This window comes from Mus caroli, unplaced genomic scaffold (genome assembly GCF_978045245.1).
Source record: "Mus caroli unplaced genomic scaffold, Mus_caroli_1 scaffold_2, whole genome shotgun sequence".
Taxonomy (NCBI): domain Eukaryota; kingdom Metazoa; phylum Chordata; class Mammalia; order Rodentia; family Muridae; genus Mus; species Mus caroli.
Window position 1 is genome coordinate 145,953,224 of NW_028227257.1, and position 26,722 is coordinate 145,979,945.

Genomic DNA, 26,722 nt, shown 5'->3' on the forward strand with positions numbered 1-26,722 from the left:
CCAGATAAAGAACCACTGACCATCTGACCAGGAGCCAGTGGACATCTGCGGACAGACGGCGCCCTTGTGAGATTGCTGGTTTGCAAAAATTACACCGGTTGGTTGGTTGGTTTTTTAATCTTTTAAACTAAACGTATATCCTGACACTAAATTCCCTAACTCTTTGGAGTAAGTGTGTGTGTGTGTGTGTGTGTGTGTGTGTGTGTTTATCAAATGCTGTGTGTGTTTAGCTTAAAAAGCACAACCACTTCCCTGCTTCACCCAGTTTCTTTAGCGCCCAATGCCAAGAGCACTACACTATCACACTGCTATCTGCACCATTCACAGAGATTGGCAGAGTTTGCCGGGTCCTGGGCTCTTAACAAGAATCCACTGTAGCTTACTGTTTTTCCACTCTAGCCTTGCGGCATTTCAGGCTGGAGCTCAATATTGTTTGTGTGTGTGCTGAGTATCTCAGGAGTGCAGTCACTGATGGAGTGCTAGGAGTCAGCTAGCACCAGGACCCCAACAGACGCACTCCAGTTCTGTTTCCTTGAGGGAGGAGCGATCACCCCGCCCCCGGCCAGCCTCCGAAGCCAGCCGAGCTCAGTCCCACCCGCCTGCCCAGCCCAGCTTCCCTTGGCTTCCGCCAGCCCAGCCCGGTTCTCTGCCCCAAGGACGCTACAGCCCGGCCGGGTGCGAGCAGAAGGCGGCGCACAGGTTGGTTGCTGGCACCCGCGGGTCCCCAAGTGCGAGCATACTCAGCCTCTCTCCCTTCCTGAGCGGTGCTCTGATCCTTAAGCTGTCACTTCAGTTCTGCCCTCAGCTCTGAGCTCGTTCTGATGTGGCAGGGGACATCACCTGCTGAAGGAAAGGGGGCAGATAGGCAGGGAGTCATAGGTAGGCGACTAGACAGCATGTGCAGGCTAAAGGCAGCATGTAGGCCATGGGATCCCAATAAGGGCACTGTCACCGAGATGTTCCAACGTGTGGGGTGTGGCCCAGGTGGGTCCCTGAAAACTAGAAGGAGGCTGGGACGCCTCTGTTCAGCAGATAGATTTCCCATTCTGGGAGCCATGGAGATGAGTCTAAGGTGAGAAGGCGGTGAAAGAGACCTGTAAAGAGCCACAGCGGTGTAAAAAATAACTCTGAAGGGTGTGAAGGAAAGTGCTGTCATAGAAGGGAAGGTTAGAAGTCCACTGGCCTGCTTCTGATGAGACTGAAATTAGGGCAGGCCCAGAGCATTTGACAGCGTGTGGGCTTATGACAGGGCTGAGTAGATTCCCTGGAGTTTCAGCAGCTGTGCTGACAATCTTCTTTAAACTTTGTATTGCGGTGTGAGAAGAGAGAGTAGATATGGGAGAAGAATTTGGGATAATTGCCAAGCTCATTTTAAAGCGCAGGTCTGGTCTCAGTCCTTCCTGCCTCTCTAGCTTTAAGGTCTTGAGCAAGTCACTCAATTTATCTGTGCCTTGGACCCCTGGGCTATAGAGTAGGGGGTCTCCAAAGACTGGAGGGAAATATTGACAAAATGTTTGTTAAAGTACTTAAAACGAGGCTGGAACTGTGGCTTGGTTGGTTAGCAAGCACTTGTACGCAGCCTTGGGTCTGATCCCAGTACTGAGAAAAACAAACCACTTAACTGGTAGCACCCAAGCAGCAGTGCCTGTTGTCTTAGCCCACAGCCCTGTGGGAGTATTCTAATGCTGGTAGCAGGAGCTGGGAGATGTGGAGTCAGTGAGGGGGGAGGAGGCTAGGACAAGAGAAAAGGATCCAGAAGCTGGATGGAGCAGAAGGTTGGGTGCCTCCCTTGTGTCCAAGTCGGAAAAGGAAAGGACATGTGGGGTGCAGGGGGTTGCTGGTCAGGCTGAGGACGGAGTTAAGGGAATGCCTTTCTAAGAGCAGGCAAGGAGATGAGAGATCATTAGCTGAGTAGGCTGGGGAGGGTTCAGTTGGAAGTCTGTAGGATGGAGTAACCTCTTGGCCAGCAGCCACTAGATGTTCTGGTGTCACCCCAGGCTTGGTAGACCATTGACGCTATCTAGAGACATAACAGAGTCTAACTTGACCTGACCACCTGGGAGGCTCAAGGAAGCTGATAGATGCCCAAACACTGTGTAAGAGTAATTTGCCATTTTAAATCTCTCATTGTGAGGAAAAGAAGGGTGTGGCCATCACCTGAATAAATTATCAAAGCTTTTGGAGCAGGCCACTTCAGTCAAGGCCCCTGCCACACCTTTACCTATTGTGACATCTAGCTATAATGGTCAACTTGGCATGACCTGGGAAGGGAGTCTCAATGAGAGATTGTCTAGATTGGGTTGGCCTGTGGGCACAAAGTGGGAGATTGTCATACTTGAGTTAATTGACGTAGGAACATCCAGCCCACTGTGGGTGGTACCATTCCCTAGGCAGGGGACTGTAAATTGTGTAAGAGTAGAGAAACTAAGCTGAGTGCAAAGGAGCAAGCATCCATGCATTTGTTTCCCTCTGTCCCTAACTGTGGATGTGATTTGACTAGCTGTTTAGAGTCTTATCTTGACTCCCCAACACACCCCATCAATGATGGAATTGAACCTGGAATTGTAAGCCAAATAAATTTCTTCTCACTTTGCTTTTTTTCGTCAGGGTGTTTTATCATAGCAAAAGAAATGAAACTGGAACACCATCTCATTTGATCACCTCAGCTACTGGGTAAAATAGACATTTTTATCCCCATTTTACAGATACAGAAAGTGAGGCTCAGACACATTGAAGAATGTGTGGTGAGTGGGGTGTGGTAAGGCTGCCATAGTGGCGCATGGTGATGCTCAACTTAATGCCAAGCACTTGGAAGAAGAAGCAGGCAGATCTCTGTGAGTTTAAGGCTAACCTGGTCTACATAGCAAGTTCTAAGCCAGCCAGGGCTACATAGTGAGACCCTATCTCTAAATAAATAAATAAATAAATAAATAAGACCATGTGATGGATCTGTGATCCCCTTCCAGACCTGTCTAGGCACAGAGCAGTTTTGTTGGATGGAAAGGTATACAGAGGTCACTTTGTCATTTGACAGCCTGAAGAACCTGGTGCTCTAACACACATCCCAGGCTCTGAAACTTCACCGTGCTGCCTCATTCTTATCTCTTCCATGTTGGAAGAGCACAGCCCACTGCTCTACCACAGGCTGTGCCTTTTTGAGCCTCACACCTTGCTTCACTGAACTGTATGTAGCTACAGAAGGATTGTAAGGATCGCAGGAGCAACTCTGCCCAGCACACAGTCAGCCCAGCACACAGTCAGCTGTATGTTTTTCATGTTCTCGTCTCATGCACACATGCATCTCCAGTCTGATGGGCTGCTAAGAGCAGCCCCCCATGCACCTGGACTCCTCCAGGGCTTTGTTCTCAACAGGGAAGTGGTGGCTCCTGACCAGATACACAGCCACCTATGACTTCCTGAGTGGGGCTTGGGAGGAAGGCACTGCGAGTCTGAGGTGGGGAGGTCTTGGGCTTAAGCGAGGGAGGGCCCTATTTACTTGTCACCATCGTGACTCATGCACAATGCCACCGGCAGAGTGGGGTCATCGGAGGCCTTTCTGCTGCCTCTGGTTGCCTCAGTCATAAATCCTAGAGACTACTTGTCGCAATCCATTTTATTTCAGACATAGGGTAGCCAAATGACAGTGTGAGAAAGTGACATTTACTCAAGGCCACCCAGATATCCTGGAGGACCCAGAACCCTGGAGATTCCCATCAGAAAGGTGAGCTCCATTGTTCCAGAGGTACATGGCTCAGAGGTACTGGGAGTGTGGGGGACACAAAACAACCTTGGCCTCTCCACCAAGGGCCCGGGAGGAGATAGAGGAAGGCAGCCTGTGGTTCTCAGGCGGAGGAACAGTGACTCTGGAGAGCCAGGGCACTACTCTCTTCCTCTGATTCTGTCTCTTGCTCGTTCTCATTCTGAAAAATGTCTGGACACTCCTTAAAGTTTTTAGCCTCTGTCCAGGGGATTTTTTTAACCACAAAGGGTAATTCCTACTCCACCCTTGCTGTGACTCAGCTATGACGTCGTACCACACAAGCCAGAGAGGAAAAGATAAAGTCACCAGAAAGGGTGGCCCGGAGCCAGAACCCACCTCTCTCTACAGACTCCACAAGGCTGGTCCTCTGCTCTACTTAACAGACCTTCTGGCCACCTGAAACCCCAAGATGGCCTCCAGCTCAGCCCCTGATGAAAACGAGTTTCAATTTGGTTGCCCCCCTGCTCCCTGCCAGGACCCATCGGAGCCCAGAGTTCTCTGCTGCACAGCCTGTCTCTCTGAGAACCCAAGGTGAGGGGACAAAGAGCCAAGGGCCGGTGGGAAAGACTGCCAGGGAGGAACCCCTGATGGGATGCCGGGCTGAAGGGAACTGGTGACTGTGAGCAGATAACTTCACCTCTCTGGGCCTACATTTCCACACTCTTTTCTTCTGAATACTGCCCATGCCCTGGGCTGTGGGTGAATGGATCAGTAGCCACAGGAAGCTGTCAGTCAGTTCAACTACTGTTAAGGTGGAACTTTAAGCATCACTCAGCCACTTACTGGGTGACCTGATGTGGACCTTGGATGTCTCCAAGTCCCAATGACTTATCTGTGGAGCTGTTTTCTGCCTCACAGAATTGTTCCAAGACTCCATCAGTAATGTTCCCAGAACTTCTTACAGTAATTAATGTGTCCTCCCTTGGCAAACATCAAACTGTGATAAAAAAACACAATTTTGTTCCATTAGACCCAGTTAAAGGGGGCAAAGATACAGTAGGGTATACATTTATGCTTAAAGAGTAAATAATTGGCTCAATAGCAGCATTAACAGCCTTCCTTGAGCAATTGTTATGCACCTGCTGTGTGTCATGTACCCAGTCCCTGTGTCCTCAAACCAGCTTCCAGGAGGCAATACAATCACTCCCCTATTGCATAGATGAGAACTGCAAAGTCCCCCAGAGAGATCAAGCCTCCTTGCCTCCTATGAGTTTCCTGCTGGGATACTCCTAAGTGGCCTTGGGCCCTGAGCATGGTCTTTTCTTTGGGACTTTACAGCGTTAAGAATGTGGGGAAACTGAATCAGCCAAATGAGAAGTCCACATTTGGTGACGAAGGGGAGGAGGCTACAGGAGCAGGGCCAGAGGTTGTGGCTGTGGAAAAGCCAGGAAGAGGGTAGAGGCCGCAGTTGTTGGGCTTCCTGGACAGCTGATGCTCTGAGCTTATATGGGGTTCCCCAAACCCCCACCTCACTGAAAACCTGGCAGAAGAATGAGCAGAGCTAACTGGAGCATGCAGGCAGGGGCCCAGCCTGAGGTGCTGTGCTCTGGATTTGCCTTGCTATCCTATGGCCTCGGTCTCCTCACCTAGAAAGCAATTTGGACACTTGCTGTCAGTCAGAGCTATGTGCACAGATATCCTATAGAGCACCCTGGTCTGAACCTGATGCCCATTTCCAGTAGACAGACTCTGAGGTCTTCTTCTTGTCAAGATAGGTCAACATCCCCTGGCCAAAAAAGGAGAGACCAGAACCACATACAGGGTACTGAGAAAAACATACAGAGTTCCAAGCCCAGAACCCCTTGCCTAATCCCTTGGGATTGGACATATTGGGAGGATCCAAAATTTTTGCAAATTTGGGAAAGGCAATAGATAATTCTTCCAGAAGAGACCCTGTAACCAGGCGTTTGCATGGGATTTCTACAGTGGGACAATCATAACCACACCACATAGATAAGGATGGGAACATCAGGTGAAGGCAAGTGGAACTGCAAAAGCAGCTAACAGCAAGCTTCATGAAACAGTGTATGCCCATGATTTCAAAGACCTTAGCAATGGGCCTCTAAGTTACTGGAAGAGGCAAGATCCGGGCTTTGAAGTCTGTCAGGAAGGTACAAGTGACCGATGGAAGGTGCCAGCAAGGTGTGGTGCCTTATGTGAGAGACTTGTTCGTGTTTCCCCAGAGATGATGAGGATCGGATCTGTCCTAAATGCAGAGCAGACAACCTCCAACCTGTGAGCCCAGGAAGCCCTCTGACTCAGGAGAAGGTACGTTAGCATAGACAAAGAAGAAGGTCTGTCCATCAGAAGGTCTGTCCATCTTTTGGAGACTAATGAGATGTCTCCATCTGTGTGGGCCTGAGTTTGATCACTAGAACCCATGTAATAAAAGCTATGTGTGTGAGGAGACACGTGGATCCCTGGGGCTCACTGGACAGCTGGCCTACCCCACATAGTGACTTCCAGGCTAATCAGGACCTGGTCTCATTAAAAAATGAAGAAAAAAAAAAGTAGGGTGGCAGGCCCCTGAGGACCAACTCCTGAGAAAGTGGAGGGAGGAAGAGAGAGGGGGAACTCAGACAGGCAGGTGCAAAGCAGGTAGTTGCCCATAGGGCCCCTGACTGTGCATCTCTCCTTTGTGTTGAATCTACAATGAGTTCGCTTTATGAGCAAGGCAAGGTATTCACAGTGATGGTAGCACATCACCCTAAGCCAGGTTCTGATTCATGAACAATTGGAACCACCATTTGTAGACTAGACTAGAGCAGGGGTCTATAAGCTGGCTCCTGAGCCAAATCCAGCCCACCTCCTGGTTTTATATGCAGCTGATGGGATAAGAATGGTTTATAGGCTTCTAATTGATGGAAGAAATCACATTTAGGAACTCATGAAGCCTCTAGAAAATGCAAAGTCTATGTCTACAAATAAAGTGTTATTAGCATCTAGCCACCTTCACTCTCACCTGCTATCTGTGGCCACTTTCTCCCTACAGCGGCAGAGGTGAGCACTCATAATAGAAACTTCAAAACCCCAAATATCTCTGGTCCTTGACCTGAAAAAGTCAGCCAGTTCCTGATTCAGAAAGAAGCCATTTTCAGATCCCCTCTTGTGTGGGCCATGCTGTGAGTCCAGGAGTAAAAGGACCTTTGGAGGGGGCCAGAGAGACATACTTATTCAACACAGCCTTGAACTCTGCACCTCTACCCCTCCCAAGCTAAAAGGACCTTCATGAGCCTGTGTAGCACAGAGGTCTTCTGGTCCCACCAGCTCATGCTGACATGACAAAAGTATAGAAAAATATTCAGTTTTATAAGTTCAATTATCTCCATTTAGAGAGTTGGTCTTTACTCTGAGTGTTTCCTTCCTTTATATTTCTTTGTGGAAATGACATGAAGGTAACTGGGGGTTTGTGGTAAATCTTCTACTAGATACAGAAAAAGGATGGCCATCTTTATGTTCACAAATCAAATCCCAAACAAAACTTGTGGAGTCCAAAAGTCCAACCACATAGAAGCCACCACATAAACCTCAGCCTCTTGGTTTACATGTGAGGAAGACACGCTGGGACTCTCAATGCCAGAGCTTCTAGTGGTCAGAGTCTCTACTTGGTCATCCTCTCTGTCCCCACAGTGAGACCAATGCAGGCTGCTTTCAGCCAAAGCTCCTCTAGCAGTTCACAGGGCCTATAGATCCTTGGGGTACAGGTTTATGCCTCTCAGTGTGTGACTAGAGGCAAAGTCTAGACCCTATTTCTCCCTTAGTAAAATGCTTGGAAATGCTAAGTTGGTTCTAGACGGTTCTTCCCAGGATCTGTGACATCTGAGTCATAGGTGAACAGCTGCCAGGGCTCCCCTTCCTCTTACCCATTGGTGCAGATGTAGTAGGGGCTCCACACCTATCCCTTCCTTTATACCAGTCCTTGTCATTCAGAGAGTGCAAGGACTTCCTGCCCTGCCCAGAGCTGACTGAAGGGTTTTCCCTTCTAGTTCTCGGCATCCCCCACACACCCCACCTCTGGTGGACTCTCACACAATAATAAGGGTCAAGTTCATTTCCACAGAAGAACTTCTGACCCTCCCTGTTTGGCTGGTTTGGGACCAGCTATCACATGGGGACAGACACAGGTGCCTTACTGTGGGCCTCTGCGCCCTGTGTGTACAGCACAGGGAACAGGCTGTATACTTTCCAAGGCTTGTTTGTCCTTTTCTCTCAGGAAAATTAAAACACACCACTTATATAAATGTTAGGTAAAACTGTCCAGATAGACTTTAATGTCACTTAATCTGGCAGCTTTAATTATTTTCATCTCTATCAAGATAAAACCTAATACAAGCAGGCTTGAATGGAAGAGGCACCTGGAACCAGGTCTCTTATTTAACCCATTTTTTCTCCTGTCCCAGCTTCTAAGAGACTTGAGGGATGTCCAGGGCTCTATAAGGGCACAGGCTGAAACTTGCTGCCTTGGGACAAACAAAGTAAAAGGCTGGAGAGATGGCACAGTGGTTAAGCCACAGGGTAGTTACAACAGGAATGTCTGCCCCTGATGGGAACTTTGGGGGACTTTTGACCTAAGGAAAGTGACTAATACTAAGCCAATCCTTTGCATGTGGTCACTCCCATGATTGTCTGTGTGTCTTAGAGTACTTAGGAGATAGAAACTGGGCAGAGAAGCCAGGCTAGAGAATAGATGAGTTCAGTCCAAGGCATCCATCTCACACAGCCTCCCCATACCATCTGCTTACAAGCTTGCCATCATCATTCCTAGTTCATGATAGATCAGTATCTCTTTACTAAGGGCCCAGTTACCAAGATAGCAAGCAAAGATTAAAAAGCCAATGATAACCTAGTTAAGAGGGGCCATTCTTGCCTGGAATGATCCTCCTGAACAATTGACAGTGGAGTAGGAGACAAACCAGGGACTTGGGGCTGAGGAAGGGCTGGGCAGATAAGGGTGCCTGCTCTGTGAGTATGGGGACACATGTTCAAATCCCCAGCACCTAGGCTTAGCCTTGCATACCTATAACACCAGCACTGTGGAAGGTGGAGACAGGATCGCTGGAGTTGGTCTACCAGACTAGCTCTAGGTTCAGTGAGAGACCCTGTCTCAAGGGACTGAGTCTCGAGGTGGAGAGCGATAGCGCAGGTATCTGATGTCTTCTTCTGCTCCCCATGTGCACCTGGGTGCACACATACAACACATACACACACACACCCCAGGAGCTAGAAAATAACATTTGACTCAGTTTGTTGAGACCCTCACACACACACACCTCCCACCCCACCCCCAAACAGGAAACTGTTTCTCTCACTTTCTCCCCTCTGAGGTTCAGTCAAGCAGATTGATTTGTGGCTCACGATAATGCCATGGCTTTTTCTTGAGCCCCAAATGACAGGGGTTTGAGCAGTCGAGTCGAACTTCCAGTGTGTATATACAGTGGGCTCCTGCCACATGGGCTATGTCTAGGAAACATGTGTGGCACTATCAAGTGACCCACACACACACTCATATATTGGGTTCTGGCCACAGTACCGACTTCTTTTTTATTTGTACTGAACTGCAACAGGCTTCATTTAAGGAAGGCCAGTCAGTCTTCTGTTCCCAGGATCCCTGTGTATGTAGACACTAGTCGGGTCTCTTTCTTCTGCATTTCTTCCCTGTCTCTGTATCTGTGTCCTCTGAAGTGTGATGACCGGTGTGAACTCCCCATCCTCACACTCCTAAAGTGGACAGTTTGCATCTATAATCTTGGCAAGCCAGTGGCATCCTGATAGTCCCATTGATTTATTGATAGGCATTATATCAAGGCCCAAGGCAAAGAAGCTTTACCTGAACCTAAATCATATGGCAAAGCTGTTCTCCAATGCCCTGCTTCATAGCCTGGTGGCATTTTCTTCCTTTCAACCTCAAATGCTTTATACATGACATATGGACCTGGCAGGAACAATCATGGGAGTCAAAGACCCTGTAGACATGAAGACTCCTGAATCGGGGAGAGTGCCCCCAACTGCCTGGGTGCACATAGAATAACCACAGGGGCCTTGTGAGAAGGAGACAAGTATCTACAGGGATGGGAAGGTGATGCAGACGTTAAAGATAGAGGGCCCACAGGCCAGGGCTGCAAGCAGCCTCCAGAGGAACATGCCACCACCAGTGTGTCCTGGTAGACTTCTAGCCTTCAAAACTACGAGATTGTAAGTGTGCATTGTGTTAAGTCATTCCATGTGAAGTGTGTTTCACACCAAGAGGCAACCACTATGAACACTTATGTATGTTGCCTCATAGTCTTATGATAACTGTAAGACCAGTTAGGGTTATCATCATTAGGATGAGCCAGACATCCATGAGGCCCACAGCAGGCTGTCCTACCCACAAGTCCTACTTACCTGTGGGTTCATCCCACTGTGTAGGCAATGTCCGAATCCCAGTGTTCTCTGTACCACTTTCTTCTCCTTATCCTTCTGAGCACTAACTTCAAGCCACAAAGGGTGGGAACTGTGGACATGAAGGAGTCATAGAACCTTAGAGAGTCCTAGGTCAGAAATACCTGCGTCTGGTGTCCCTGAGCCACATGTCAACAGCAGTGACCCGTGGGAGAAGCTTCACTGAAATGGAGTCCCCAGAGCCAGTGTGTCTCCCTGATGTGGCCACCCTCTGCTTGCTCCCATCAGACATCTGTTTCCTATTCTTGGTTGGGAACAGCTTGTCCCTGCAAACAGAGGGCAGTGGGACAGGTGGGTGGGGCTTTGCTAGGCTAGGCTCTGCATCCCAAACCAACCGCATGAACCAGCTATGAGAAAAGCAAGTCCTGTGGCCTTGTGTCTGCTCAGCCTGAAGCCCTCTGGCTCCCCTCCTTCCATCCTAATCCCCTTTGATTATTCTGTCAAAACAAGTTCTCATAGAATCAAGCTATTATTTACATGTAGGAAAAAATGTGCTCATTTTAAGTGTACATTTTGATGAAGTCCTGGTTAGTGTACAAAGTCAGGCAAGTCCCCACTGGCAAGATGACAAATGACTCTGTCCTACAAAGAGCTGGTTACTCACAGCACACCCAGCCCCTCCAGCCATGTCTGCTGTCAGTCAGGGCCACCATGCTGCTTCTGGACTTCTTCAGAAGGACATCCTGGAGTAGGAGGTCTTTTAACACTCGGCTTCTTCCCTTTAACACAATAGCTTCATGTTATAGCCAATGTTAGTATTAATTCTGTTGGATGTCTGAATAGAGTTCTGTAGGGAGAAGATACTTTGTGTGATCCATTTTGTGAAGCCCTGGCTCTTCCCAGATGGTTTCCAGGTTGGGCTACACCTGTCTGTTACTACTTTCTCCACCCCCTTTCTTCCACCCTTTAAACCCCCTAACACTAGTTAGGAGAGAAAAAAAGAATAGAGAGAAAAGGAAAGAGCTCCCTGAATAATATCAGGAGTTAGAAAAGAGGGGATGCTATTGTTAAACTACTTCCTGCTGATTATGGGTGTTAAGTTCTTTGTAGCAAGTTTGATCTTGCTGGCAGGTAATCTAATTTCTTTTTCTTCTTTTATCTTCTTTGTGAACGACTACTTAACAAACCATAACCAACAGCGACCAACCAAGAACCCACCCCACCTCTCAGGGCCCTAGCATTTATATACCACTGAAAAATTCCCCAGAATCCCACATGTCACACAATATCAGAAACTATCTGCAGCTGGCAAAATCACACCTCTGCTAGAGCATGAGGCAAATCATAGTCAGCTGCTGTGGATAATCTGAAGCAGCCCCGTATCCCCACACCTGGGATTAAAATGAAAACACGTTCTTTTAATATTCCTCTGTGTGTGTGTGTGTGTGTGTGTGTGTGTGTGTGTGTGTGTGTGTGTGTTAAGAAATCAAAGTGCCAAAGGGGTCAGTACATTGGGATTGTTGTGAATTAGGTTGCTATGTGTATTCACACACATCTCTGTGTAGACATGACTTTCTGTTTCTCTTGAATAAATTCCTAGGAGTGGAGTATGGTCGACTATGACTTGTCAGCAAGTAATTTAAGTAAGTAGGGCTTGGCTTTTTGTAATATACTTCCATAGCGCTGGCTGGGAACATAGCCCAGTTAGTAGAACCCTAATGGCCCTGGGTTTAGTCCCCTGATCTCATACACCAAGACTGTGATACACGCTTACACTCGGCATGTAGGAAATGCAAGCTGGAGACTCAGAATTCCAAAAATGGCTGACTATGATGGTGCATGGCTTAGTTCAGCACTTGGGAGAGGATTTGATGACAGAGGCAGGGAGAGTTGTGTGAGTATGGGGATAACCCGTTCTACATAGTGAGTTCCAGGCCAGCAGGGGCTAAGTAGTAAGGCCCTTTATAATAATAATAATGAGGAGAAGAAGGAAAAGGAGGAGGAGGAGGAGGAGACCCTTCCATAAGTTTTTCAAGGTGTCTATCTTGTTTTGCTCTCATTGCCCCCACCCACATCTTTGCTGGATGGGCCTTGCTGCCCTTTATCTTAGCTGTCATGACAAATGTAGCGTGCTCTCATTGTGGTTACATACAGCACATTGTAGTGACAATTTTGGAGTTCTGGTTTCTTTGAAAAACACAGGAATATGATAAGAATGTTTTCATTTTAATGCCAGGTGTGAGCTATGGGGCTGCTTTAGCTGGTTCCCAGCAGTTGTCTATGATTTGCCTCATGCTCTAGCAGAGGTGTGATTTTTGCCAGCTGCAGATAGTTGCTGATATTGTGTGACATGTGGGATTCTGGGGACTTTTTAGAGAGTACATAAATGCTAGGGCCCTGAGAGACATGGTGGGTTGTTGGTTGGTTGGTTGTTGGTTGCTGTTGGTCATGATTTAAGTACTCATGCGAAAAGAAGAAACAAGAAGAAATTAGATATCCTGACGGCAAAGATAATACTTACCTCAAGGAACTCAGCCCTCCCTAATCATCAGGAAGTAGTCTAATGACAGCATCACCCCCTCTGACCCCTGACTTAATTCAGGGATCTTTTTCCTTTTCTCTCTGTTCTTTTTTCTCTCCTATCTAGTATTAGGGGGTTGAAAGGGTGAAAGAAAGAAAAACCCACAGAGTAGCCAAAGGGTCACCTGCATCACATTCCACTTCCATCTACCTCTGGAGATTGAGGGTTAGCTCCATTTTGCTCTGTGTCTGTGTGCAGTAGGGCTCTTTCTGTAGGACAATTATAGAAGGGCTGGACTCCTAAAGTGGAACAAAGTAGGCCAGACAGAAGGAACAGAGTGGGTCAAGCCATGTGCCTGGCCAGTTCTGGCCTTATCAGTTCCTGTTGCTTTGAGTGAGCCTTGGAGATGCCTCTAGCATCCAGTGACACAGTTATCATTTCCAGGTTCACCCTGATGTAGCTGAGGCTGAAATCATGTGTCCCTTTGCAGGTGTTGGCTGTTCCTTCAAGGTAAGAGATTGGTAGTGTCAAATCTCTCCATGGTCCCAGACCCTGTGTCTCTCACTCTCCAAACCTTCCCTTCTGGGTGGCTCCTTTGCTAATGAGCTACCAAGCAACAAATTCCACCAAGCAACAAATTCCACCATTACATCATTGTTGCACTATGGGAAGTGGTTCTTTTTTTTTTTTTTTTTTTAAGATTTATTTATTTATTATATGTAAGTACAATGTAGCTGTCTTCAGACACTCCAGAAGAGGGCGCCAGATCTCATTACGGATGGTTGTGAGCCACCATGTGGTTGCTGGGATTTGAACTCTGGACCTTCGGAAGAGCAGTCGGTGCTCTTACCCACTGAGCCATCTCACCAGCCCCGGGAAGTGGTTCTTAATGCCCTTACTTAGTTAAGCTCTTGTTGAAGCGTCACTCAAGTGTCCCCCACGCACACCCCTCTCCATGGTCCTGAATTGTCATTATGCTGAAGGGCAGGGCAGGATGGTTACACTAGAGACTGGGATGCATGATGCTCCCTTGGGCATATCTAAGGACTATAGTCCTGCATATAGCTCCACTCCACCTCTACCATATACAGACAGCTACTTCCCCTTTGCTGGGATAGTAGATCTGGTTTTGCTTAGTGGCTTTTGGTCCATGTCTCCTTGCTGGTCCCCAAGGTCTCCTCCTACTTGGCTGTTCACTAAAGGCCCTCACTCTGTCATCAGGGGAACCCACAATCCATGCAGGAGCATGAGGCTACCTCCCAGTCCTCCCACCTATATCTGCTGCTGGCGGTCTTAAAGGAGTGGAAATCCTCACCAGGCTCCAACCTAGGGTCTGCACCCATGGCACTGGAGCGGAACCTGTCAGAGCTGCAGCTTCAGGCAGCTGTGGAAGCGACAGGGGACCTGGAGGTAGACTGCTACCGGGCACCTTGCTGTGAGAGCCAGGAAGAACTGGCCCTGCAGCACTTGGTGAAAGAGAAGCTGCTGGCTCAGCTGGAGGAGAAGCTGCGTGTGTTTGCAAACATCGTTGCTGTCCTCAACAAGGAAGTGGAGGCTTCCCACCTGGCACTGGCCGCCTCCATCCACCAGAGCCAGTTGGACCGAGAGCACATCCTGAGCTTGGAGCAGAGGGTGAGTGAGATGGGCATGTTTTCAGAGTCAGCTCAGGGAGCCCCTATGCCATCCAGCCTTCTTGCCATTCATCCCTCTCAATGAAGTAGCCTCCATCCAAGACCAACTCCCCTGTGTACCAAGACCTATTATCAAGACCCTGAGTCAGAAGCTTGGATTAAAAATCAAAGCCCCAGTATCCAGTGCAAATCAAGTCTTCCGCTTTGAATTCACTGGGAACTTTCCCTCCACGGCTCCCTCCCTGGCTGCTCATTCCATCACTGACTGGTTGTCATTGCTATAGAATTCTTACCACAAAACCGTGTCTTCCCTGTCTTTGTTCCTGGCTGTGCCCTTCAAGGCCTGTGGAACAACCTGCATCGGCTTCCCCACAGCTGCTCTGGACAGACAGTCAGTGTTCATATCCTAGCAGAAGAATTTCCCTTTGTGCCTTCACCTGCTCATCAGAGCATGGTGGGCGGTGATGTTCTCTTACTCTCCGCCTCAGTCTCTACATGCAGGCTGTAGTTCCAGACTTACCTGAGCCTGTAGTTCTCAGTCCTCCTCCTCTACTCCAGAGACTGTACTTTCCACAATGTAGCCAGTCACCGAGATCCAAGACAGCAACATTGTCTCATTGTCTCCCATAAAACTGTGCCTGGCCCTACATAAGTTCCACCCCTACATAAGCTGCTGAGAGGATGTGATCCATTCACCTTCTCTCTCATGACTCCTTTGTTCTTTCAAATTTCTTTAGGGAAAACTATTACAAGGTCCAGGCACTGGGCCCAAACGGCCAGGCAAAGTCTCAGTCTATACAATTTACACCCTCACCCCAGTTGAAAAGTACATTCCCTGGTTTCCATCTCACCAGACTTCTGGCTCCACTCTAGCAGCTGGGCACTATGCAATGGGTGGACAGAGAGGAAAGGAACCCACCAGGGGGGAAGCAGGGACAGCCTGGACAGGAGGATGAAAATCCTCAGAACTGTAAAACACAGTGAGGGAGACCAGCCAGCTAGGGCAATGGCTGGAGGCTTTACAGGAAGGGATATGTGGACTAGGTTCCTGATGAGTGACTAGGAGTTGGTGGCCAGGGGATCAAGAAGAGAAAGGGACTCCAAGCATGGGGCAGCATGCAGTACAAATGCAGGATCAGGCTCTGGATGATGCTTGGTCAGGAAAACCTCTTTGGGGTGAATGTAGTTCCATGCCCCACTATCCCCAACAGCCCCTCCAAGCTGGGTGCTGGTACCTCTGGCTGACCAGCCTTCCCTGCAGGTGGTGGAATTACAGCAAACCCTGGCACAAAAAGACCAGGTCCTGGGCAAGCTTGAGCACAGTCTGCGACTCATGGAGGAGGCATCCTTTGATGGTACCTTCCTGTGGAAGATCACCAATGTCACCAAGCGGTGCCACGAGTCAGTGTGTGGCCGGACAGTCAGCCTCTTCTCTCCAGGTGACTCCTCCTCGGGGCTACAGAGACTGGTAGGAGAGGTAGGCCCTAAGGGGCCTGGGAGGCATGGAGTGACAACAGCCATGCTAGGTCAGCTGGGGTCCCTGCCAGTGATTAGAGGGAGACAGACACCGTGCTCTGACCCATGGCTCTCTCCTCTTGAATGTCACCTGCACTCTGTAAAGAGGAACAAAAGTCAGGTTCTTCTTGAGGCTGTGGGATGAGAAGGGGACTTGGGAGCCTACGTTCAATGGTGAGAGTGGAGCAGATGAGGGGTGGCTCTTTGTTTCTGGGTCCCTTGCTCAGGACAATGACTTCACAGAGTAGTGACTTGGTAGCTCTTGTTATTCACTGGTAACAAAATGCTCTTTTGTGTGTGTGTGTGTGTGTGTGTGTGTGTGTGTACATATACAGGCACAGATATAATATTTACACAGCTCTGGATCTGTTTAAGCCACACCCCCTTCTAGGACCTTGCCATCCCTGAATGTGACATTTGAGAGCCTTGCCAAGTGCTTGTCCTCCCAACCTCATTTTACAGAAAAATAAACTGAAGCCAAAAAGGTGGAGTCCCTATCAGGGGCTGCTTAGAGCTGTGCAGAGCCCTTCCCAAGAATGTGCTATCAGGGAAAGAGCTCCATAGGACCCCAGGCTTGGTCACTGGCGATGTCTTGCCTCTTGGAGCCATTCCCAAGGATTTTTAGCAAAACCAAGAAGTACCCTTCTCATACCAGCCTCCAGGGAGGGCCCAATCTTTGGGCAACAGAGAAGACTCAATGCCAAGATTTGGTAGGCCTGGGCCTTAACCCGAATTCTGTTCCAGGTCATAAAACAATACCCAGCCACTTCTTCCTGGGCTCAGTCTCTAGCTATTTGATGGTTCATTAAAATGGTAGCTCCCAAGTGTAACTGGGAGGCAAGCCTCAAGGCACCCCAGGGAAGAATTAAAACCACAAATACTAGCTCACCCCCACTGCTGAGTCAGCACTGTCAAATATGGGGTCTTCTGGGGCCTTCCCTGTGATCAGAAGGGCAGGTGCCGGCCCCAGGGCTGGCTAGGCAATTAGAGCATGACCTACCTCAGCACTTTCCTAGAGAAGAGGGTTGGGCCCCAAACCCCGATATCCTCAGGTCCCTGCCTGCTGAACCCCACCCCCTCATCGCACTGCCCAGTGCCGCCCTGATGCCCTGTACTGACACTGGCTTCACCTTGCAGCTTTCTACACTGCCAAGTATGGTTACAAGTTGTGCCTGCGCTTGTACCTGAACGGGGATGGCTCAGGCAAGAAGACCCACCTGTCCCTCTTCATCGTGATCATGAGAGGAGAATATGATGCTCTCCTGCCCTGGCCTTTCCGGAACAAGGTATGGGCCCCAGAGAAGATGGTTTGAGGGGAAGGCATGGTAACCTGGGCCCTGCTGACTTTAGCCATGGACTTGAAGACCTGGGCAAGCCTCCTTTGGTTACTTTAATCCATTTCCTTTTATAAAATGAAGCCGAATGCAAATCCCGCAGCCAAGACTCCCCCAACCCTCTGAGCAGGAGCTGCTGTGTCTGGAACAGGGCCCAAGCGCTAGGCTACCTAAAGCCCTCCCCAGGAATTCCGGTGCCAGCAAGTTTAAAAACAGCCTCAGTGGATAGTGAGAAGCAGTGTTTCCTGGGGTATATTCAAGGGCTTGTGCCAGGGCACAGTTTGTGTCGTGCTTAGGTGATCCACTTCTCAGGGAGGTTAAGTGGTCTGCTCCGCGGAAGTCCCAAGGCTTGACAGAAGCCCCGCCCCTAGCGGAAGTAGGTTTCTCTGCAGTGTGGAGGGAGGTCCCAGCTCGAGTTTCTGAGTCAGAAGCCACAGCTAGGTGCCTGTGTCCAGCCTTCTTGTCAGTACATCTTAGTCTCATGCCAATGTAACTATGACATCAGAATCCCCACTGCTGTTGGCTTAGGGAGAGGGCTCAAATGATGAATCCAATTCCCCAGAATCTACATCAAAAATCAAGTACAGAGCCGGGCGTGGTGGCGCACGCCTTTAATCCCAGCACTCGGGAGGCAGAGGCAAGTGGATTTCTGAGTTCGAGGCCAGCCTGGTCTACAAAGTGAGTTCCAGAACAGCCAGGGCTATACAGAGAAACCCTGTCTCAAAAAAAAAAAAAAAAAAAAAAAAAAAAAATCAAGTACAGGCACCTGCCATCCCAGAACTGAGAAGGAGGGGACATGAGGACCTGTGGAGCTTGCTAGACAGTCAGCATACATTAATTAACCAGTTATCTCCAAATCTAAATAAATAAATAAGGGAAGCAATTAAGGAAGACACCTAAATGGTGACCTCTGTTTATACACACACACACACACACACACACACACACATACACACACACACACACACACACACACACGTATACACACATGCACACACACACGCAGAATTTCCACTGCCTTCCTGCTGTGTGGGCCAGTGAAGGGTAAAGCCTGAAGCTGCCACAGTTCCAGATGTTCCTTCCACTCCCACACACAGATGTGAAGTCCTGACACTGCCGCCTCCACTCCGTGTAAACTAAGGGTCAGAGGCACAGCCCAAGCAGTGTGCATGCAGCCCCTCTGACCCCAAACACTGGCCTTCCACGAGGGAGAGTGCCAGCCTCTGAGGCCTGACCATCTACCTGCCTCTACCCTACAGGTCACCTTTATGCTACTTGACCAGAACAACCGAGAGCATGCTATTGATGCCTTCCGGCCAGATCTGAGCTCAGCCTCCTTCCAGCGGCCACAGAGTGAGACCAACGTGGCCAGCGGCTGCCCACTCTTCTTCCCCCTCAGCAAGCTGCAGTCACCCAAGCACGCCTACGTCAAAGATGACACAATGTTCCTCAAATGCATTGTGGACACTAGTGCTTAGGGATGGGGGGGGTGACTCCTGACAGGAACCAGCTTAGACTGGAGGACTTAGCTAGACAGCCAGGCCCTGCCTGCCCTTGGAGCCCACAGCCCATGACAAGAAGGAGCCAAGGCTGGCATGACTGCAGTGCCACAGCATGCTGGTTGTGGCTGATGTGAGGCTGTAGGAACGTGTGCGTACAGAGACAGTGGAGGAGAAGACAGAAGTGCTCTCTTCACACAGACTACAGGACACCAGGAGGCCAGCATGCCAGCAGGTTCTAAATGTTGAGACCAGCCTAGATCAGGATGAAAAGAGCCGGGCCTGAGGCTTGGACATTGAGCCAAGGCTATGGGGCCTAAGTGGAGGGGCACTCCTACCAGGACATTCTCTGGAGGTCAGGGTATAACTGGAAAAAACGCCCCCATCTCTCTGTTCAGACTCAAAACTAGAACCACAGGGCAGAAGGGTCAGACATTAATGTGAATTTAACCTGTCCTGGACTGAGTTCCTATGTTAACAGACATGCAAACAGGTAAACCCAGAAATGCTTTCTGGCTGCATCTGGAGATCTTTGATGTTTTTACAGACAAAATAAACAACAAAAGCCTTGAATTTCAAGCTTCAGGTGTGAGACCACACCCACAGAGGATTCTGGAGCAATACTCAGGATCCCCCTCCAACTTCCCATTCACCTAAACCTAACAGCCCAGTTACCCAACAGACAGAAGAACACCCAAGAGCTCGCCATGCAAGTCTGAAGCTGGTGTGCAGCACACAGCACCTTCATGACTGCTCACAGAGTGCCCAGCCAAAGGGAGACTACACTGCTAAGGTCTGCCATTCCTCCATTCATGCATCTTCCTTCCTTCCTTCCTTCCTTCCTTCCTTCCTTCCTTCCTTCCTTCTTTCCTCCCTTCCTCCCTCCCTCCCTTCCTTCCTTCCTCCCTTTCTTCCCCTCTCCTCTTCCTACCCTTTCTCTTCCCCCTTTCTCTCCCTTCCCCCTCACCCCATCTCCTTCTAAAACTAAGTCTCATATAGCCCAGACTGGTTTCAAACTCAGTATATAGTCAAGAATGACACTGAATTCCTGATTCTCCTGCTCCTAGCTTCCAAGTGCTAGGTGTGTGTCACCCTGTCTGTTACCCGAGGTGCTGGGAATCGAACCCAGGGTTTCCTGCATGGTGGGCAAGTACTCTGCTTAGCTGCATCCCTACACCTTTAATGGCGCACTTCTGATGGGAGGAGAACCTTGTCTTCACACAGTGTGAGAGGCACTGTGCTTTCAGCAAAGCGTTACGGACAGCCGTGAGTGTCGTCTGTGCCTGTTCACTGCAGCTGCAGGGGAAATAGTGAGATCTGCAACCTACTCTCCTGAATCTTCTAGTTCATCGGGAAGCCTGCATGATAATAATTATCACTGAAAGCATATGGACAGATGAGGGAAGGCTTCATGGAAGAAGTGAGCCTCAAACCAGCCTGAAATATGTGGAGGATGTGGGTGTGGAGGAGAGGACAGCCTTGGGGGGATGGGACGTGTCTTGGCTGCAAGCAGGGGCTGGGTGACGAAAGGAAGGCTGGACCAGCCAAAACATAGATAGGCCAACTGGCCAGAACACAGAAATCATTATATATGAGCTCTTGCACACCTGCAGGGCCCTGGGCCTGTTAACAGGAGGACACGACAGTGGTTTAAACAGACAGATCATTTATCTTCCAAAGAAGCTCTGTGCTGTTGTTCTCTTCTGGGTGACTGAGGGATCAGGGAGGCAAGCTGCTGGCAAATCTCATTTCACTGTATCCTCACAGCCGCCCACTGAGGTGCACAGGCTTGCACCCATTTGCAGATGGGAAAGCCGAGGCCAGAGCAATCATGGCAGGGACACTAGCATTGTAAGCCCTATCTTCGGTGTCCGGTCTTCCTCCCTTCCTCCAGGTTTCCCTCCAGCCATGATATGGTTGGAAGGTCTTTCACCCAGCCCGAGGGCCAACTCTGCAGGATATTGCCAACCTTGCATTTGCTCAGAGGCTACAGTGGGCCACAGACAATGATAAAAAGTGGGAAGAACTGATTTGTGCCCTTAACTTCGAGGTTCTATGTAGATGAGAATCACTTGTAGAAAAGCCGTAAAAGAAGCACCAGGCAGAAAGAAAAGTCACCTTGATCCCAGAGACTCGAGAGCACTGCTGGAGATATTTTAGTAAGTTTTCTTATTTTTTGAAAACAGTACTCCATGGGTGAAGAAACCAGCTCAGAGAGGTCAAGCAGTTTTCTCAAGGGCAAACAGGCAATAGGCGGATCTCTGCCTCCTGAGCCTGAAGCTTACGACTCACAGTGGTATCCTCCCCAGGGACTTGGGTGAGTGGTAGGACATCAAATGAGAAGTGGCATGCCTCCTGGAACAGCTGCCAGCCCTTCGGGCTCCCTCTCCAACAGAGGCGCCGTTTGCTCGAACGCGGCACTCCGCCTTGGCGGGGAGGCTTCTGGGTGGGATCCCCTAATGACCCTGCGCCAGAAGCTGCTTTTCACTTGCCTCCACATCTGGGGCGTGCGTGCACACACATGTATGTGTTTAAGCAGAGTGCATGCATGTGGCACAGATGGGATGTAGGGAGCATACCAGAGGGAACTGGGTATTATAGACACCTGGGCCATCTGCTAGAAAGCTTTCCTCAAGCCCCACCTGTCTCTAGCTTTTTCCTCCTGGGAAAGTCGGAGAGGTGCAGTGTTAACATGGTCAGCCAGAAACCACTGAGGATCAATAGGAAGATGCAGAGTCGGGCAGATACTGGACCAGGCCACCTACCAAGTTGGGAGCTTTTCGTCCCCTCCCACGATACCTAGATCCTCAGCCTCCCACAGCCAATGGAGTGGTTGGATCCACTCCCTACACACTCCCAGCAACAGGGATCGGACTCCTTTTTCAGAGTTAGCATCCTCTCTCTCTCTCTCTCTCTCTCTCATGTGTGTGTGTGTGTGTGTGTGTGTGTGTGTGTGTGTGTGTGTGAACACACATGCACGAGTGTGTGAAGGGGCTTGTAGGTGGCTTTTTATGTAGATGCTGGGCACAGAATTCCAGTCGTCACACTTGCGTAGCAAGAGCCTTACCGACTGAGCCATCTCCCCAGACAGGCCCCATTAGAGAGGTTTTAGGGAAAGAGTTTGGGGGTGTGAGGCACGCAGGAAAGCAACCCCTCCAGAAGAGCCAAGCCACCCACCGTGGGCCTAAGTCTTCATACCAGGGCTGATAGCCTGCCTTACTGGATCAGCCAGGAGCCTGCTGGGGCTACTCTATGGAAAATTCCCTTGGACACAAAGCCAAGATCTCGCTCCATACTCTCACCCCTGAGCACAGATCCATCTATGTCGTAGTCCCCAGCCCAATAGTGTTGGAGCCTATTTGAGACACAGCTCCTCCCTGCCACCTCTGTCCTCCCTGGGACATTCATGTCCCATATGTATTGTGTACTGTGGGGTGATGAGGGCACCCCAAGGCCCTCAGAGCACGTGCTGTTAGGACAGTCACTTGCTGTCTCTGAGATCACACTATGGGCAGAAGGGTGATGATAGACATAGACCCTGAGCAGCAACTATTTCAGAAGTGCATTTTCACTTGGCCTCAGTCTTCCTATCTATTGAATGAGGCCACTAAGCCCTATGAGCTAACTCGGCACACCACCACACACTGCCAGAACTCAGGTATCCTACTACATGGGAACATATACCACACATACACACACACCACACATATACACAAATACATTAAACAGCACATACCACACACCACACACATACACATACCACACAGATACACATATACCACACAGAGACACACAGATACACACATACACCACACACACACAAACACACACACAGATACACATACACCATACACCACACACACACACACACACACACCTTTCTGCTAGGAAAGCTCCCTTTACAGATGACAAGGACTTCATCTTCTAATTATGTTGTCTTAATCTGCGTGGGTCATCAATTTCACAGGTAAGACAAGTACAGTCTTGTCTTGGGATATGAAATAACTTGCCCCATGGCCCACAGTTAGTTTGTGACTGAGCTTTGGCTTCAGCAGGAGACTGATTGTACTCTCACCTTTGACCCCTGCACTTTGACCTCTGCATCTACCTATCCAGCATAGTGATCACTAACGCATGTGGGCGTACGGCAGTAAGACAGGCTCAAGACAGCCCTTCATTTGCGCTGACTTGGACATGGGAATGTGTTGCAACTAAGTTAAATATCTTTATTTGAGAAAGCATCTTGGATTCCCCAGGGGGGTACAAGGTCATCACCAGAGAGATTATAAAAAGAATCGTAAGAACCCAAGGCAGAGAAGATGAAAATGAAAAGAGGCACAGGGATGACAATAGAAATCAGTAAGTAGCTGACCTAGAAGTCCATATGCAGCACAGGGGGCACTTTTACCAGAGCCTGACAACTTGATCTGACCCTGGAAATCTCACTTCGGGCTGCTAACCTCCAGGGCTGGAGGAGAACGTGGCTTTGAGCCACTGAGTTTGTGGTAATATGTTCCAGCAGCCACAGGAAATGAGCGCAACCCTTGCATTGCGGCTGCATCCAGTTGAGAAGTGTTGAAACCTACCACACAGACTTGATAGCAGAGAGAGAATTTTGCTTATCTCATTAATGTTTCAAGTGGCTGACATGCTAAAGTGATTTCAACATTCTGGATATTAGATTTCTAGGAAACTTAGACACATATCCATAGGCCACGTGAGCTCGACACCCAACCACAGGAGAGGACTCTTTCCATTGCCTTGGCCAGAAGAAACAGGCCCTTCCCTCTCTGAGTGGCCTGTGGCCAGCTCTGCAGAGCTGGGGATGGGGATCCCCCTATACACACATCCCTTCAGGTGGGGAATACTGTGGTGGGGGAGTGTCCCCCACCCCCTCCCCACTCCTCACCCCTGGTGTCCCTGTAAGAAGTGATGGTTATTTTTAGCTCTCGCTGGCTCAGCACAGCTGGCTCTGAAACCTTGCTGGGTTGTAAGCCAGCCCCAACTGCCATCTCCTTGCCAAGGAGGGTCTCGGGAGAGGTCAGTTCCGTGGTTTTGGGGCCTTTCTGGGCCTATGAGCAAACTCCCAACCCCCCTGGCAAGGATAACCATAGTCCATGGTTTCTGGATAATGAAACTGAGGTTCCTTGGAGGTTTCAGATGTGGCTGCACTGGGTCTTAGGAGACCTTCCTCTGGCACTATGGCACTTGGCAAGGCTGACACTGTGGGTCCGTCTGCCCAGTGCCAGCTGCTTTGGGGCCTCACACAAGCTTTTTCAAGGCAGAGGGGTAGCACTTTGTACCTTGGAAAGTCTTCTTGCTTTGATTTTTATTTTCAGTGATGGGCTTGACCCCAGAGTCCCTGGTATACTAAGCCCTAGGAAAGTACTCTAATCAAGACAAGAGCTAGCCAGCAACGTGAAGGAGGCTGGCACACAAGCCCTTCACTTGCTGAGCCATCCCACCGGCCCATGGGCAAGAGTGCTTGTGAGTGTTCGGTAAAATGGCATCACAGATGTGCTCCTGTACAAGCTCAGTGTGAAACGAGGAAAGTAATCTGCATAAACTCTTAGCCCCGAGCCGGCTCAGGAAATGTTTCGTTATAGCTAATGCTGATCAATAACCTCGCTGGACCTTCTCAAACACCGGTGTGTAGAACAGAACACGTGCAGTCAATTTGTGTTTGCTTTTATGCTGGGGATTGAATCCAGGATCGCCTATGTGCTAAGTACATGCTCTACCACTGAGCTACACCCCAGGCTCTCAGCAAACATCCAGTGACTGTGGATGGTTTTGTAACCTGCAGACTGAAGCCCCGGATGCTTAGGAAACATGCACAGGCATAAGTTATCGTATCAAGGAGCTATCAAACAAAGCCCCGCTGCTGCTTTACCTTTCTCTGCCCAGGTCAGCCCTCCCTCTGCACAGCACTGCTGGCTCCTCCCTTAAACCTCAGCCTCCAGGTCTGTCCTTGGCTCAGGCTGCCTCCCTTGTTCTCCTGTAGCCTGAGGAGGTAGCAATTTCATCAATGCCCAGGTTAATTTGAAAGACCAACTGGCTTCTTTATGGCCTCTAATTATTCAGCAATCATCTAGGTGTGACTAGAAAGGAATTTTGTGGGTGTAATTACCATTTTTAATTGGTCAGTTTTAATGAAAGGATTATCTTAGTTGATCTGTTAGCAGGTGCTTGGAACCAAACTGAGGCTGCCCTGGAGACGAAAGTCACCTTGTGTGCAGGAAGGGCAGCTGGCCTTGCCTACTGTCTGCCCTGGGGTGGGCCAAGGAGGTGTCTACTGGCCTCAGCGGATCCCACAATCAAGGCAGTTATTTGCAATAAATCAATCCAAATGATTTAGTCTAGAAGACCTTATTTTGTCCTCACACAATATGATCTTTAAATGTAAGTTTGTTTTTAAGCGTACAAAATAAATCATGATTCATTGTAAGGTTGGGTCTCACTTTAAGTAACTAGGACATCAACAAAGCCACTGGAAAACTTATCCTAAGGTCCCTTAGCTATTACATAAACAGGTGCAGCAGTCGTGTTCCCTAAAGCCCTGGATGCAGGCAGCAGTGGAAGGCTTAATGCTGGCTTCTGTGCTTTGTGTCCTTAAGGGGCCAGCTCCTACCCTTATGAATCTTAGTTACTGTGGGGTTCCAGAGAGAAAACTCCTTCAGGAGGCCAGAGGAGATGGAGGGGGAGGGCTTCCTCCCTCCTTAAGGAGCTTTAAGACTTCATTATCTCTTCCTGATGCCTTCCCAGAGCCCTGCCCAAGGCTAATGCCAGTGCTCCAGTGCTCAGGGGCACTGTCTGGTAGCCAGAGGTGTGCCAGTAGCTAAGGGGTAGGAGGGCTTAGTAGCTAGACCCGTTGGCCAGTGCCCCTGCCCCTACAACAGAGCAGGAAAGACATTCCAAAGGACTCTGAACCTGAGGCTCCCGCAAGGCCCCCTGGGGTGGGGCACGTTTGGCTGACTGCCTCTGGTGGCTTGCAACTTCCCCTACCCAGTCAGGCCAGGGCCCAACCTGCCCCTAGGTCAGACCACCGCTTGGGAGGTGATCTGGAGACAAGGGGCCAGGTGGCCCCAGAGATAGCAAACCCCAAGGATCTGTGGCTCTGTTGAAGGAATGTAACCTGAGCCTCTGTTGGAGGCAGGATGTACAGGGAAGTTTTCTACTTCTTCCATTCGCCCCTGCTTAACAACTGAAATTCTGTAAGGAAGTCCGTGGCTTCTGGATTTATACTTTCAATTATAAGTTGATACCCAGGACAGATGCAAACCTAAAATTTAAACATATAAACCATGTTAAAAATGATTCCTAATTCCGATGTCAAAGACTAAAAAGTGAAGTCTGTCTCAGGAAATGTGATGAACTTAGGAGAGTTGTATTATAGGATATTATATCACTACTCATCCGACAGGGGCCCTTTGTCCTCCTTCCCCCTGTAGCTGAGGTCTTATTGTGGGGTTGGGACTGTCACAGAACAGCACTGGTGGAAGCCGGTCTGTGAGGAAGCCATTGCTTAGCACTGTCTGCCAAGCAGGGTCCGTAAGAGTTTCACCAGACTTAGGAACAGCTGCTGTTCACAAACTGATAGGTCCAGAGCTCCCAAACCTGGCTGGGAACCTGCTCTCACACAGGTTATCACATAGAGTTCCAGGCCCTCCCTTCCGTGGTTTCGTGGAATGGAGGATTTGTATTTGTCACAGGCTCCAGGTGGATGCAGATGCCCTTAACCTGGAATGCCCTACACAACACTGCCTCTCTCTCTCAATGACTGGCACTTAGGCAGACCCTGAGTTCACCACAGGTCACTTCGCAGTGCCAGAGAGTTGAACTTTCCTAACTGTCCTACCTGTCCCCCCACTACCCCACCCCTGCTCCTCCCGCCCCTTGGACTGCACTCCATAGTCCCCAAGACCCCTCCAGGATATCATGTGACACATACACAGCTATGAAGCTAGAAGGTCAAGTCACTGTCTACGATGACAATGGAGGGATTAGGAGGTAGCTGGAAAATGTTTGCCTCTCAAACATGACAACCTGAGTTCAATCCTCAGACCCCTCAGACGCATGAC

General features: G+C 49.4%; 1 protein-coding gene across 7 annotated transcripts; it reads left to right on the plus strand.

The window, feature by feature from the left end:
* Positions 1–412: 412 nt before the first annotated feature.
* Traf1 (TNF receptor associated factor 1) lies at positions 413–21,451 on the plus strand. 7 transcript variants are annotated; one of them, XM_085834989.1, is made up of 10 exons: positions 413–699; positions 2,608–2,673; positions 3,623–3,721; positions 4,021–4,291; positions 5,946–6,028; positions 13,153–13,172; positions 13,884–14,294; positions 15,555–15,732; positions 16,946–17,094; positions 18,402–21,451. In XM_085834989.1, the coding sequence occupies exons 5-10, from the start codon at positions 5,971–5,973 to the stop codon at positions 18,618–18,620; spliced, it is 1,035 nt and encodes a 344-aa protein (XP_085691115.1). In that variant the 5' UTR covers positions 413–699; positions 2,608–2,673; positions 3,623–3,721; positions 4,021–4,291; positions 5,946–5,970; the 3' UTR covers positions 18,621–21,451. The 7 variants fall into 7 exon arrangements, with proteins under 7 accessions (XP_085691115.1, XP_085691112.1, XP_085691114.1 ...); XM_085834986.1 differs by having other exon boundaries at positions 416–699; positions 4,109–4,291; positions 5,944–6,028; positions 13,107–13,172; XM_029474206.2 differs by having other exon boundaries at positions 417–699; positions 4,144–4,291; positions 5,944–6,028; positions 13,107–13,172.
* Positions 21,452–26,722: the final 5,271 nt, after the last annotated feature.